The 16,274-nt window shown below is 40.3% G+C and overlaps 1 protein-coding gene across 3 annotated transcripts in view; it reads right to left on the bottom strand.

Moving 5' to 3' along the window:
* LONRF1 (LON peptidase N-terminal domain and ring finger 1) overlaps positions 1-16,274 on the bottom strand; it is a 32,981-nt gene that overhangs the window by 3,377 nt on the left and 13,330 nt on the right. The window contains exons 7-13 of one of the 3 annotated variants that reach the window (XM_075127891.1): positions 13,692-13,806; positions 12,979-13,100; positions 9,794-9,952; positions 9,503-9,665; positions 8,597-8,749; positions 3,259-3,320; positions 2,044-3,177 (exon numbers count right to left, since the gene is read on the bottom strand). In XM_075127891.1, the coding sequence (XP_074983992.1) occupies positions 3,162-3,177; positions 3,259-3,320; positions 8,597-8,749; positions 9,503-9,665; positions 9,794-9,952; positions 12,979-13,100; positions 13,692-13,806 (790 nt within the window). In that variant the 3' untranslated portion in view covers positions 2,044-3,161. Of the gene's footprint in view, positions 1-2,043; positions 3,321-8,596; positions 8,750-9,502; positions 9,666-9,793; positions 9,953-12,978; positions 13,101-13,691; positions 13,807-16,274 lie in introns of those variants that run through there. The other 2 variants (XM_048848195.2, XM_048848194.2) reach the window with 2 other exon arrangements.

The raw sequence follows: 16,274 nt of genomic DNA, 5'->3' as shown, positions 1-16,274 counted from the left end.
ACCACAGGGCCCCAGCAAAGCTAGGTTGCTCAGACTTTGGCTTCAGCCCCAGATAGCAGAGCTCAGGGCCCTGCGGTTCAGCCCCATGCAGTGGGGCTTTGGCTTTCTGCCCTGGGCCCCAGTGAGTATAACACCGGCCCTGCTTTTAGGACCCCCAGAAACCTTCTCATGGCCCCCCACAGTGCCCCAGACCCCTGGCTGAGAACCACTGCTTCAGACCACTAAAAAGTATTAACTTTTGGAACTGCTGGATTAAATCTAAGTTATCTGTCATCTCTACTTTCTATGAAGCAGGGGAAACCAAACCAAACCCCCAAATACTTCTCTCAGGTCTAGAGTTCCAACTGATTTGAACAGGATTATCTTGATGAGACCTTGTTATTACATTATTGACAAACTGTGACCATATAGATCATTGTTGCAACGAAGGTTGCACCAGGTCTTGTACAGAGGAGGCTAAGTAGGGTGTCTGTGGAAAGGGTGTAGTTTGCTGGTTATGCTGTCTATGTGTATCATTTTTATATTTGAAGTTATGAATATTGGCTATGTATTTGATTCTAAGTAGCCTCAGTGAAGCAGTTGGTCAGCTTCTTGAGAATGGGCACTTACTTAACGGACAATGGACTTTGGGCGACCCTAATCCACATCTGAGCTTTCCTGGGAACTTTCAAACTAACATGTAAACAATGGTGTCGGCCTGCAAAAAGCTGAATCATTCAGAAACATGTGACTTGCTCAGGTGGCTACAGGCTCCATCTTGTTGCTGTGATTTTGCACAGGAGAACAAAGGGGTTTCCGCCCACAAGAGAAAGACCCTGGAAACCCCTCCATTTGGTCTTCAGCTGGCTCAAAAGGTAGCCTCTCCCCCCTAAAGAGATGCCTGAAAGAAACTGGAACAAAGGACAGTAACTATAGGGGTGTGAATGATCGCGTTTTTGTTTTATTCTTTGTTCTGTTATTACTTGGAACCACTTAAACCCTACGTTTTATATTTAATAAAATCACTTTTTGCCTATTAATTAACCCAGAACAAGTAATACATGCCTGGGGGAGCAAACAGCTGTGCATATCTCTGTATTATAGAGGGTGGACAATTTGTGAGTTTAACCTGTAAAAGCTTTATACAGAGTAAAACTGATTAATTTGGGGTTTGGATCCCATTGGGAACTGGGTGTCTGGGTACTAGAGACAGGAACACTTTCTAAGCTGTTTTCAATTAAGTCTGCAGCTTTTGGGGGACGTGGTTCAGAGCTGGGTCTGTTTGCAGCAAGCTTGCGTGTCCTGCTCAACAAGACAAGGTTCTGCTGTCCCAAGCTGGCAGGGAAAACTGGCTCAGAGGTAGTCTCACAGCACGTCAGGCGACAGTTCCAAGGGGGTCTCTGTGACCCAACCCATCATACTTGCAACTGGCCAAGTACTAATTTTACATCAAGAATATCTGCCACTTAATACCAAGGAAACCAAGTGGGTATAATAAAATTAGAGTTTTTAAGATATTGTCAAGAGGTCCTCACAAGAGGTGACGAGGGGAGCAAATAAGAAAGGGAGATCCTAGCCTGACTAAAGCCTTTAAGCAGAAAGTATTAAGAACTTGACTCAAAACAAAAAGCTTCTTTAGTTCTCTTTCCTTCTTACTACTGATCAATGAAAACTGGCATTTTCCACAGATAACATTAAAGAACAGGTTGTGTTGATAAGGCCGTAAGAATACTCAAATTGCACGAATTTGAGGAGCCGCTAATATCTGAAGACGACTGTGGGTTGAGGACAGAACAAGGAACAGAGTTTAATAAAATGTAAAGCTCAAGTTCTTAAATTTGGAAGGAGAAAATAAAACTACAGCTAAAAACAGGACAGACAAATTATTCTGATGAAACCTCAGTGTCTGGTCTGACAGAATAGGAACTGATGGCAAGAAATCAATGTACATGCCATACTCATGTCCATGAAGTGCTTGCAACCCTGACCTAGGCTAACAATGCTTCTGGCTCTGTGTAAGACACCCCCCCCCCCCCCCCCCCAAATGGAGATGTATGAAAACAATTTTATAAAAAAGTAACATTTAGTTAAGTTACCAAGTATTACAAACATAGCTTTTCTTGAAAATTAAATATATTAGCAAAAGCAAGATTTGTAAGAATTATTTTACAAAATGATTTACATACAAGAAAGCCTAATGTGTCAGACATTCACAAATATGCAACCAACGGATAATTACAAAAGTACCAATTGGCAACATGAATTCTAACCTTGCCACTGCAGTTAGCTCTACTATTAATATGAATAAGGCATAGAGGCAGCAAACAATTTATAAACTTTTTTTAAAGTCACCCTTTAAGCTTGTTTAAAAAAAAATCTGAATGCACAATTCCTAGCATACTATATTAAAGCATCTTATTATAAGCTCTATAAACTACTTAAGTGCTCAGAAGGACCACCAGTCTGAAAAGCCCAATAAAATTGTAACTGGTACTAAACGCTTGTTTTCAATTTTCCCTTTGAACATGTACAGTTATAGGTACAAAAGCCATATTCACAGTTTAATTATCTTTGACAGAAGTACCATGTTCATTTTTTTTTTTGCAGTTGTTCCTTAAAACCAGCTCTAATTTAATCATAATTCATGGCACTTGTTCTGTGTTGCAAATATTTATAAGATAATTAAGAATCGGTGCCATAGTCAAGACAGTTCAGCAAGAGCAGTAATTTCCAACAGCAACATTCAATACTATATTTCAAATATTTGTGCAAATAGCAGCAGGGCAGTTGTATCTGAGGCAAGCTCTTATTTGCAAAAAATGCATCCTTAATGCTGTAAACTTGGACTGTCAGCCTTAAGTCTTGCATTTTCCACAGCTTTAAAAAGTCAGTGGCAATAAATTCAAGTCTTAGCATGACTGTCTCATACACAGTGCAAATAATGTAGAGTTTTTCCATGTTCTGTGGCTGGATTGATTTTTGCATGTGCAACTTTAGTGGTCTATCCTTCTAGTTGAAGACAGTGCCCATTTGAAGAACCAGATGGTTCAGGAAGTTGGCGAGGAGAGGAAGCAAATTCATCACACTTTTCAAACCAGCACTAGATGTGCAAAGGCAGCAAAAACTCCGGCTGTGATTACAACCAGAAAAGAGTAACTCTTCAGGAAGATCCAGGCGGTTAGTCACTTGGACTGGTCTCTAGAAAAATATGTGAGTATATGTTGGATTTTGATTAGACGTTCTTTCAAAGACATCATTGAGAGAACTGAGATCTGATACCTGGGATCTACAGGGAGGACAGCTAGAAGCCACCAACACCAAGCTGGTCCATTAGGTATTGCCTAAAATTAGAGAATGAATTGGATTACTGAATTAACAATTTAGCACAAGGTAAATTATATGCTGAATAATTTTTTAAAAAGACAAAAGCTAACTATGGAACAAAGTTTAGTCTAACATTAGTGGTCAAATAAAGTTATAATCCTCCTCTTCTGGTGCTTCAACCATGTTACTCTCCCCTCAAATCCCTTCTTTAGCTTCCTGTTTTATATCACATTTAATTCAAGACCCATACCCTCACCTTCAAGATTTACATAATCGTGGTCCCATGCACAACTGCTCTCATTCTTCCTACTCCCTCTTCTCAATTCTCTCTACTCTCTGCACCTTTACTTTGGAAGGGTCTCCATCTTCCTATCTGCCAACCACCTCCCTCCTCTCCGCAAAATACCTTACTTCCATGAAACTTTCCACCCTTGTTTTTCCACCAATAAGCTTACTACACTTCCTCTTTTAACAGAACAATTGTCCTGTGTCTCACTGTTAGTGCAAAGACCCCTTTTAAACTTATAGCACTACACTAAGCAATAACTAGTGTTCCGCATTTTCAGTTTTCATTTGTAAAAGAAATTCTGGTAATTTTTTTATGTTTATTTTCCAAACATTAAAACGGGGATGAAATTGGGAAAAAATCAGGAACAAAAAAGTTTGTAATATACACATTTTACTACAGTACAGCTGACTTTTTTTTTAAGTGTATAAAGTTATTTTTTGTCTGTCTCAGAGAGAGTAGTTTTTCCAGAAATCCTAGTTTATGTACAGTCACAATTTTCTCCAAAGTATCCTCCCTCACATTGAGCCTCTTGCTGTCTTGGAAGTAGTCCAACTTTGAAAATTAGCACTATCCATCATCAATAGACCAATAAATCCAGGGAATACACCCAAAGCTTGCCATACCCAAAGCTTGCCATACCACTCTGCTGAAGTTGGAAAGCGTGTCTTGATTGTTCCAAAAATCCAACACATCCACCAGTTTCATGTTGTCAGGGTTATGCATGTTCATGTAAGCATTTCAGATTTGAAATATCTTTAGTGGCAAATGGAAGAAACACTCTGGCATAACGGATGTAGTCTGTGCAAAGTTCACCTTGAGAAAAGTGGGTGACATTCCAAAAAGAATCTTTGGCACAAAAAGCTCTTCAGGGTCCAGATTACGGGCCACGATCAACTCCCATTTTTTGCTGAGTGTTGTGTTGAAGGTTTTGAACACTTTTTTGTTCTTGTGTTCCAAGGTTGGAAGGATTTCCAGAAACAGCTGGGTTCTCTTACTGTATGTTTCTCCTGCAGCTTTTGTGCTCAATTCAGCTGGATTTTGGTTGTCAAGATCCGGTATCAGCTGTATTGGCTAATATGTTGGCAGTACTCAGAGAAAACTCCAGTGTTTTTTGTGTGTCACACCGACTCCCAGTTTTCAACAATGAACACTACCTTTGTATGCAGAATCTGCCGGTCATTTTGGTTATTTGCCAGTCTCTTCAGAGTTTCTGCTTTAGAACCAATAATCTCAAGATTATCTAAGTCTTCTAGGAGATGTATTAGCACGGTCCATGCGTTATTTACATGACAGGCAGCGAAGTACAAGTTCATCCACTGATGTGGCACAACAGGGGTACGGAATTGACAGTTGGCTCTGCACTCATCTCCCCCTCTGTAAAACAAAGCCTTCAACTTGTCTGCATGCTTGAAAACGTTCCTGAATCCAATAATGCAAGATTTCACGTCTTTCATTTCTTCTGTAACAGTAGCTGCTGACAGTGCAATGTTAATCAGGTGAGCATGACAGGTAATATGTAGCAGCTCTGGTTTCTGATAGAGTTTAATCTCTCGTGCAGATTTACCCACATAAGAAGCATAATCCGTGGTAGTTGTAGCCACATTTTCCCAAGTTAGTTGGTACATCTCAAACATGACATGTCTTCTTCCATATAGCTTGGCTAGGCAGCAATGACTGCAAATTATATCTAGATTTGATAGCGAGCACATTCCTGCAGCAGTGAGTGAATTGGTGAATGCCCTTCATGCTCCTCCTTTCATGCTCCTGGCAAAAGAATAAAGGACACACCAAGATATATGATGTGCTCCATCGTCTGTGCCTGGTTACCACAGTTGCATACAGGTGTTTGCCTCGTTTTCCATTTAAAGAGGGTTTGTTGATATGATTTAATCTGCACCAGTCTTTCCAACTGGAATCAAACCCCAGAGGTTCCTCAGCAGGGTCAACAACAAGCTGTTTATTCTGAGCAGTCAAAATGCTCCACGTGGCTCTCCATTGAGCCTCTGTGTTTAAATTGAGCTTAAGGGTCGAGGCAGTTCCACAGAGAGTTGCGGGATTTTAATTGTGTCTTTGGAGGGTTCTGCAAGTCATCATGCAATGGGATCTTCAGGTTTTCACTGACATGATTGAGAAAGTGAGATGTCTGGACAGCTCTTCTAATCTGTGGAGGCTGGATGTGCGATAGGACCAGAAGCCAGTCAACTGGAGTCAATTTGAGCGTCCCTGACAAGCGTCCAACTATGCACATGGCGTTTTTGAGTTGAGTATCAAGGACTTTAGTATGACTGCTGTGAGACCAAACTGATGCACAATATTCAGGCACAGAATATACCAAAGGCAATTGTTGCAGTTTGTAAGGTCCATGCACTGGAGCCCCATGATATTACGGCCAATTTCCTGATAACCACAACACAATATCTGACCTTCTTCTTGAGGTATTTCTGAAAGGCTGAACTCCAGTCCAGCGTAATGCCAAGATACTTTGGATTAGCCTCATGGCTAATGCTCTCTGCAGAACTGTACATCGGGTTTAGCATTAGCCAGTTTATTCTTCAGAAGGAAAGCGATCACCATGGCTTTTTTCGGGTTAGGCCTAAATTTCCAGCGTTGGAAATAATCAGCAAATATGCTAAGATCTCGGGTTAGGGAGCATCTGATGGTATGGAGGCTTATGCACTGAACAGCCAAGGCAATGTCATTCGCATGCATGAATTGCCTCGACTCTATTGCAGGTTATCCGTGGTGTATAGATTAAAAAGTATTGGGGCCAGGACAGAGCCCTGAGGTATGCCAGAATTAAGAATTTTTAACATGTCAGTTATTGCTGCATTGACAAAACAGGTGTCAGAGGGGATGACTGTCACATCAAACACAAAACAAAGTGGGTTTACTTGCTTTGAAATTGAACTAAAACAAAAAGGCCAAGAATTGGACGGTCCAGAGCATCAGACTCATCAAAAATCAGACTAGATACCACATTTCCATCAATTTGTTAGATACTAAAGCATCACCATTTTCTTTCAGATACTTACGAGGCAGGTTGTCTGCACTAGGAAGTGTTTTTGCTGGTGGACAGTACGGTCGCACAAAGTCACCAACAGGGCCCTCTGCAATTAGCAGCAGTTGTCTGACTAAACAAAGAGCACGCACAAAGTAACTGACACAATCACGCTGTGTCCTCTCTTTCATTATAGCCCTAGTGAAAGCTCCTGATATGGACCGTTTATTCCAAAACCCACTTTCTTCTTCAAGCTTCTTGTATCGCTTGCTTTCAACGTGCTCCTTTATTCTCTCAGCACGAGCAGTGACATCACTGCTGCAATACCTGCAGCGCGATGCATCCTCTTCATTCCAGTCTTTACTTTTCTTGAAAACTTTTAAGCACTGATTTCTTATTGGTATTCAGACAGTTTTCCCTTTTCACCCCATGTTTACTTTCTCTTTATCTGTGGAGGATTGACTGGCTAAATTCAGCGTCGCACTAAACCGACAGAAAGAAATAGGAGGCAGCATTTCCTTGTGAGCCAGTCATAGCGCAATATTAACTTGATTTTCCGACCTCTACCATGTGTGTTGTGTATGTTTTACACTGTGGAATTGCTTCAAATCTCTGAGCTGCAGGACACAACAATCGCACAAAGCATTAGAATTTAACAAAAATAAGTACCCCCAAAAAATAATTAATGAATAAGTGGGTGTAAAATCAGTAGAAAACCAAAACTCCTTTAATATTTAAAACAAAACAAAAAAACAACACCACCACACAATTTATCGGTGAAAAATCAGAAAAAACTGAAAACACGGAACACACAATAAGCAAGAACACTGGAGTTCCCAAAGGATTAAAATCTGATATAATCACTAACTAACTGCAATATTATCAGAGTATTTATATAGCACTTCACATGCTAAGTATTATTTACTTCTAGCTGAAAGTTATTGTATATCAAGTAGTCAAAATTAGTCTTACAGAGCTTTGGCTGAAAAGCATGAGTACTAATATAAATATAGCCATCAGTCTTTGAAGAATATCTGCAGATTGGGTGTCCTTGTCTTCAGAATAAACTACCACCAATATAAAAGTAACATAGGAGAAACTTGAAACGAAAAGAAACAATTTAACATCCTTAGCTAAACGAAGCTCTTCTTTAAATGGACAGTTTTCAGCTACGCTCAGGCCTGACTTCTGTCTGCAGTTCAATTTGTGCTTGCAAAAGATAAGCCTGTACTTCCTGCACCTACAAGGTTTGTACCCACAATTAGGTAATTATGTAACTACTAAGGGCTTTGGAGATCCACACTGCTGCAATCAATGCAGTGGGTGTCGATTTAGCGGGTATAGTGAGGGCCCATAAATCAACAGCAGAGTACTCTCTAGTCGACTCCGGTACTCCAGCTCCCCCAGAAGAGTAAGTTAAGTTGACCAGAGAGCGTCTCCTGTTGACACAGCGCAGTGAAGACACAGGGGTAAGTCTACCTAAGCTACGTCGACTCCAGCTACATTATTCATGCAGCTGGCGTAGCGTAACTTAGGTTGATTTACCCCGGTAGTGAAGACAGGCCCTACGACTGCTACTATCCAGTGTGCCCACAAGGATGAGACTGGAACACTTGATATTTAGGGGCAAAATTAAAAGTTCACCAATGAACTGGGTTAGGTACAATATAAGACAAATCTATTTGACCAATAGTGTTAAGAAGCTATTTAAAATAAAGATGATTATGTTTGTTTTTTGCTAACTTTGTAGATAAAAATATCTACAAAGAAGCACTACCCTGCCCTGCCTAGAATGTCAATGAGGGATTCATGCAAAGCAACTGCAGCACAAAAAGAGGGGCAGAATGACCTCCTGTTGCTGCTTATAAAATGGATATAACTAGTGGAAATGGAAGATGGTACTGCATCATCCACACAGCAGATCCCTGTAAAAACTGCTATGTTTAAAAGTGCAGGTTTTTTAAAAAAGTAATAAATGAATAACTGATGCCAAAATCTTCACTCACCTGTAGGTTTTCCTCTCTCTCTGGCATTGGCCCAAAGTGCTGAAGGATCTGGCTGCGAAATTTGTTCCTCAAGCTTTGGAACCAGCCACAAGCCTGATTGTATACTATGTCATGAAGCTCTCTCAGTTTCTTCAGCTCTTCTTCATCTGCAACCTATGACAGAACACTAGAGTAAGCTTAAATACACAACAAAGAATGAGATAATCAGTTTAACATACATTCCATTTCAACTGTTAGTAACAATCATTAAGCCTCAGCATTCATCCTAGCCTTGAGGGGCAATGGCAGAAAGGAGAAGAAAAAACCTTGTCGTACCGAAATCCCTCACTTCAGACCAAATACCTCTCATAAAATAGCAACATGACAAGAATTATATAAGACACAATTGTATTTAAGTAGGTCATATTTAGAGTCCTGCTTTAAAATCATTCTGCATATTTAATATACATTTGATGGGCCCACCTTTTTTATTATATTCTTTACTACAGTCACAACATTTAGATCAAGTTCTAATTCCGATGCAGCTAAACTCTAGAAATCAGTACTTTGGCATGTTTTATAGTTATGGTGGATAGCCAATACATATTTTTTTCTAATTTAAATAAGGTGTGGTGGGTTTTTTGGACACCTATTAGCTATGTACCAGTTCAAAAGTATTCTTTACTTCATAAAAGTTGATAGTATTGATTTGGCAAAAAAAGTGCAATTCTAAGATAAATCTGACATCTCAAAAGGTCTAGAAAATCTTAGCTATTTTTATTTTTCTTTAATATAGGAGAACCATGTCTCCCAGTAACTGCTGTATAATCCCAAACATTTGAAGCCGAGTCTTTATGAACAAATGGTATAGCAAACTAAGAGTGCTGGTTAAGAGGAGTGTTACTGCTCAGAAAGAGTTCTAGATACCTTAATATCTTCCAAATATTCGATGTCTGCAGTACAATAGCCATCTTTCATCCCTCTTTGTAAAACTCTAAATCTCTTTCCACCAACTGTGTCAACAACAGACCTCCCATCAGGTAGGAAATGAATATTCCTAATTTGCAGCATACAACCATAATCTGCAAAACTAGAACCAGAAGCATTGTCAGCAATGCTAAATTCACCATTTTCAAACATTTTTGAAATCCAAATGGGGGGAGAGGGTAGAACCATGGAGAACTCTTAGCTCATAAGAGCACAAGAATGGATGCTTACTTGTTTTGAGGGTCACTGACACACATCCCAAATTGTTTAGTCCCGGTTTCCATACTTCTGCGAATCATCAGTCGGTATCTTGGCTCAAACACATGAAGAGGGCAAGGCACAGTGGGGTATGCCATAGTGCAAACAAATACTGGAACATTCTTGGTCAAGCTAAAGACAAAACCAAAATAGATTAAATACACATTTGAAATCTAACCACAAGACTGTGCCAAGCCATAATAAACAGCAAAAGTGTTGCAATACATTTATTTTGCCAAAGGTGATCTAAAAAAAAATTATATATATATATAAAGTAGTAGTGCTGGGTGTCTGTTGATTTTCATTATACCTGAATTCATAAAATGTCCCTGGCAGGGTGAACATTTATTGTTCTTTAAACATTTAAGTGTATTGTGGACAGTAGTTTATTCTGATCAAATATTTATAGCCAGAAAAAAAATTCAGTAGTTTGTAGCATATAAACTACCATTGAAAGAACACTTATTCTGTGAGACGCACCAGTCTGTGAAAGTTTTACCAAAGTTAGAGGATAGTTTCTATAGTTGCAGTTACTGTAAGCCATCAGTGCAATACAAGGTAAAATTTGCTGCACAACTACATGGCTCAAGTAGTAGCAGCTAACTGAGGGAATGAAATGGATTTGGTCAAATATTTTTTCCAACCTGTTTTTTTTTTTAAAATCAATGTTATTTTTGCTAGAAGCAGACACAAACAGTTAGCATTAAAAGTTACCCTATATCTTGCACTACACCTCTGCCTTTCAGAGTACACAAATGGTCATTTGAATGTTAGTGTTTTGCTCTGCACTGTAAGTTGCCTAAGTGGTAGTTTCTCACCAGTATTTTCTGACAGACAGATGGCTCTAAATATTAAAAGGAACAACTTGAAAGTCACTTTATTTGAATGTTTTGTACTTAAAGATAACCCCTAAGATTACAACTGAAAGATTAGAGAAAGTACTCATTTTTGAACTTTGTTTATTTTGTGCAGTTTTATCGATCACGCAACTCTGAGGGAAACTCGGAAGTATGCTTTTCCCCAGGCTTTGCATGAGGATATTTACCTATAACAGTAGCAAAGCTGAAACTGAATAGACAGCAATGTAGGCACAGAGAAGGAAGAGAGATGGGCCTGATCATGTTAGGTGGTGCTAATCATGAGCTCACCTAAGAGACCCTTATAAAAATGTTTTATTTTTAATTTCATGCCATACTAACTAAAATAGGACATTCATTAATTTTCTGAAGTTAGTAAATTTAAATACTAAGTTAACAGATTTTCCAATATTTAATGTTCCTTCACAAAACTATGAAATGCCATCATTAGAATCATTAACAAATGATACAAACATTTCTACCCTGACAGTAACTGGATTTCTTCAAGCTGTGTCCCCCTATGGGTGGCTCCACTTGAGGTGCTCACACTCCTTCAATCAGAGATTTTCAGCAGCAGCACTAATTCAGTCCACATGTTCCCTAGCTATTCTCAAGCCCTGTACAGAGCACATATAGAGTTGTGGATAGACCTTGGTTCCTTTTCCACTGCAAAGCCTAAGGAGACGAGGCTCTGAAGCAAAGTGGAAGGAGGGAGGGTAGTGGAGCAACCATAGGGACACACATCTTGAAAAAGGTCTAAACAAGGTAAGTAACCTTTCTTTCTTATCTGAGAAGCTTCCCCACTATGGTGTTCAATTTGAGGTGGCTCCCGAGCAGTATCCTTTGAGTTCCAAAGTTCCCATCTCCTGCAATCTAAGACTGATAGTAAAATTGCAGAGCCTGTGACAGTATCTATTCAAGAAGCACCAAGTATGGTAGAGTGTCCTGAGACAGAATGAACCAAAGCCCACAAAGCAATCTTGCAAATCTCCGTCCATTAGCAGAACAACAGATGTAGACTTATATCTGGCAGGTAGGTATAGTATATTACAAGCTGTATAGCAAGAGAGGATCCAGTCAGAAACCAATTTAGAAAGTCTTTGCATGGACACTAGCACTCCTTTAGCTGTGTCCACAATAGAAACAAATAGTCTCAGAGGCTCAAAAAAGTCTAATCCTGCCCAAATAATAGGTCAGTAGCCTCTTAACATCCAAGTTATAAGGGGCAACTTCTTGACTAGACAGATGGAGTTTAGGATAGGAAACTGGGAGGTGAACTGTCTAGTTTATGTGAAAGTCTGAGCTAACTCTGGGCAAGAAACATGGGTGTGGTCAAAGGGATGTCTTTTCTTTTAAAAGGAGAACATATGGAGGGTCAGCCATCAAAGCTCTTGGCTTGCCAACTCTTTGGGCCTAAAAAGGCTGTTTTAATGGAGAGATTTAGAAACAAGCAGGTAGCTAGCAGTTCAAAGGGAGGCTCCATCAGAAAGTTAAGAACAAAGTTTACGTCCCAGGTGGGAATGGGGTATCTGACATTTGGGAAAGATTAGATAATCCTTTGATGTAGCAAAATTGCAAGGTGAGCAAATACCGCGAAGCCCTCCACCAGAGAATGAAGTGCTGTGATGGCTACTACAAGAGCTTTAATTGAACCCAAAGTAAGATTTCCTTTCTTCAGAGCAAGAAGATATTCCTGAATCTCAGATAGTGGAGTCAGCAAGAGATTGGTACACCAGTCAGTACACCAGTGGTAAAATCTTTTCTATTTCTGAAGGCAAGTCTTTCTGGTAGAATCTTTCCTACTATTCAGCAGGACTTCATATCCTTCTCCTTAGGAGTGCGCTAACCCTGAGAGCCATCTAGATACCAAGCCTTGACCCACAGTGTTCAGTTTGGGGTGAAGAACATTCCTCAAGTCCTGAGTGAGAAGACTGGACATTGATGGAAGGCTGATGGAGGAGAGGCAAAGGTAGTAAGGAAACTACACTAGATTTGGCCAGGTTGGTGCAATGACAACGACCATGGCCTTGTCCTGTCTCTGTCTTGGGCAGAATTGTTCTAGAAGGAACTGAGGGCGGTCCATCTGTTGCAGCCCTATATATCCTCAGTACAGGGCATGAGAATAACTGGGGCACATATGCAGACTGAATGAACACTGCTGCCAAAAATCTCTGATCAAAGGTACATGCACATCTCAAGTGGAACACCCATAGACACTATTTCACAATGCTACTGTGCAAAAATACAGTAATCTTGCTTTCAAATTTCCTTGGATAAAAAAAATACACATGGTAGGCTTACTCCGAGAGTTCAGCAGTTTCTTCATCATGAATTCTTTTTCTCTCAGATAATTCATCTGCCAGATATTTCACCACTAATTCTTCCAGTAGTACTGTGACACTGTATTTCCTAATTGCCAAATACTAAAATAAAATAAATTATATATTTACCATAAACCATTTCTTATACAACATTAACACAAAATTCAGAGCTACTTTTAATTAAAAAGTACTATAAACAGATATGGGACTATAAAATCTGTCCTAACAAAACAGTATTAAAGAGACAGTAAACTTAAGACATTCCCGCAGTCTTAGTTGTAACCTCTAAAATCATTGTAACGGAAAGAGAATGAATTCTCTACTTTTTTCAGTTTATTTGGTGCATTTGACAAGACGTGTGTCTAATCAGTGTCAATATTTCCTCTGCCTAGTCAGTTTCCCCAGCCACAAGAGAGGAAAAAATACAAAGAAAAATGTGATAGAAAAATTACATGAGTAGGCAGGAGAACTCTGATTGACGAGGTATCGAAGTCGGTAATGTTTTAATTCTGTAGCATGAGTCAATCATGTGTTCATGTTTCAGTGGCCACATAAAGTACCATCAATACGTAATTGATTGGGTTTTTGGATTCTGGACGCATCCAAGCTTTCAGTGGACTCAAGTCATCTGGGTTTTGTGTGATGGTGTATGAAGTTCCTTCTACTACAGTTATAGGTCTTCTGAATATTTACCTCTTTTAAGCTCTCTTTACATAGGGGACACTGCGGGGCATGGTCTAAACAGCGTTCTAAACAATTCTTGCAGAAGGTATGTCCACAAGGGGTTGTCACTGGCTCAAAAAATAACCTGAAATTTTTTTTAAAACAAGTCAGTCAACAATTGATACAGTGATTCTAACATATTTTAAATAAATGTTAAAGAAGTCTAGCTATACTATAAGAAAATAGACAAGTTAAATGAAAATTAGAAATACAAGATTTGTGCTAGAACTTTTTTTGAATGTGTATTTTCCATTTTCTCAACACTGCACAACCTAATGTATTCTGCGCTTCATAGTTAATTTGATCACATTTCTAGGTTCAAATATTTAATGTCTAAAAGTATATTAATATAAATAAGTTACACAAACACAGACAGTGCTTCCTTAAAGCATTAACTTAATGTGATATGACAATGGTCATGATAAACCGTATACTTTAACCAACATCATCTGCACACATAATAACTACTTCTGATTTTTAATACTTTAGAACATATGGTGTATATTTATACGACATACCAGAAAGATTTGCAGTTCTTAAGAAGCCTATCAAATAATCTACTAAAAGAGGAGGTGAGATTTTCAAAGAAAATACATGTGTAAATCCTCTATACTGCTTTGAGAATCTCAACCAATACCTTAACCCAAAGGCTAAATTTAGGTGCAAGTGTTAAATAGTATGTGTCAGTTTATCCACCAAAACAAAATGACTTCTAGATAAAAAAAGTGTAGTCTAGTTTTAAGACATTTTCTCTTTCTTGTGTTGTTGACATTTAAGAATAGAATACCATTTTTAACTCAATTATCAGTTTGTGTCACACCTATAAAATTAAATACAAATATTCTGTCCTTACCAATACTCATCTACCAAGGGTACGTCGACACAGCAATGACAGCCATGGGTTAATGGGACTCGAATCAGCTGACTGGTGTCTACATTGCATTTTAACCCTAATTTAAGGATTTTCTGACCCACGGTCGAACCTAGGGCTCTGGGATTCACACTGCAGTGCACAGACAAATCAGAGTAACCCTATCCCAGAGGGTCTAGCCTCCTTTGGTGGCTGTCTCAGTAGAAATGACTGCAGTTTGGGAAAAATTTATACTGAACTACCATCTAATCTGAAAATTGGGCTCTCCACCTATAGGCTGTGTCACATTGGTAGGAAAATGCCCATGTGCACATGTTCTGAAGATAATTAGGACATCAGTCTCCAGGACTGTCAAAGTATTAAAAATGAAATTTTGCAATTCTTAATTTTTAAAATGGAATGCTCAATGAAGGTGTTTTTATTCAGTTTTTTATTTTTCTGTTTTGAAGTTTGATATAAAATGTAGGTATCAGAGGAAAAAAACACCCACAGACACACCCACCCCAGCCCAGCTGCTGCCAGTGAAGCGAATCCCTAGGGCTTGATGTGTAGTGTGCTCCAGCACACCCCAGGGATCTGTTATCCCTGCACCCACCACACCCCGGGCAGGAGGGGGCTCCCACTCAATACCCTCATAGTGCATGTTGCCCTGACCCCTCTACACACACAACCCCAAGGAGGGCAGGAGAGCCAGGAGCAAGGAACAGAGAGCCAAGTAGGACCAAGTGTTTACATATATGCTGCTACACATATGTAGCTCCTGGCTTAGCACAGCCAGGGGAGGGATGATCCATGGGAGGGATGACTCCCACCGATCAGCTGTGCTCCCTGCCCTGGGCAAGCTCTTCACAACAGCGAGGAGGAGCTGAAGCCACTGCCGCAGGAGGCATCATAGAGGTTTTGGGGCTGGCTCCCACCTCACCGTCCTGACAGCACACACTGCCTGAACACTCCTGCACATGAAGCTCCAGAAAGGGGAGGTTTGGAGGCGAGGAAGAGGGCAGAGAGCAGGGCAGGGATCTAGCGACTACACTGCAGGGAGGGGGAGCACCTGGGCTGTTGGGGAGTTGGGTCGGGGGGGGGGGGGGGCGGGGGATCATCCTTCCCTAGCCATGTTGAGCCAGGAGCTCTGCAGCTCCCTTTCCCTGCAGGGCAGCTGCTTAGACCCTGCTCTGGTCTCTGGCCCTTGCTCCTGGGCCCCTCTGGGGCTGTGTGTGCAAGGGAAGGCAGTGTATACCAAAATCTGGCTCTGCTATTGTGACCAGGAAGCAGCTCTTTTTGCAAAAAGCTTCTTCTGACCACTCTCCATAAAAAACCGTATAGGCTCTCTGACAATGTGCTTGCAAACTAGTGTTCTGCAGACAATGGGTTAACACTGACCTGAGCTGCTGCCCTCTGTGAAGGGAGGTGTGGCAACAGAGTGCAACAGATTGTCCTCTCTATGCTGACAGTCTGTGGTGCAAAGGAAGTTTTCCCCAAGGAACTCTTGGGAGCATCTGGAAGACTTCTGGGATTGAGTCAAGCCAGGGACACGTGCACACAAGAAAGCAACAGGGCTCAGATCCTAGGTCCCAGCTTAACATGGGCTCAGACTCTTTAGCAATGCAGAGTCCTGGGACCCTAGGTTCGACCTCTAGTTTAGTACAATTGGTGTGTGGATGCAAAGAGGGTTAGATTTGAGC

Source organism: Caretta caretta, chromosome 4, assembly GCF_965140235.1.
Source record: "Caretta caretta isolate rCarCar2 chromosome 4, rCarCar1.hap1, whole genome shotgun sequence".
Classification (NCBI taxonomy): Eukaryota; Metazoa; Chordata; order Testudines; family Cheloniidae; genus Caretta; species Caretta caretta.
This window is presented reverse-complemented; position numbering and strand designations above follow the sequence as displayed.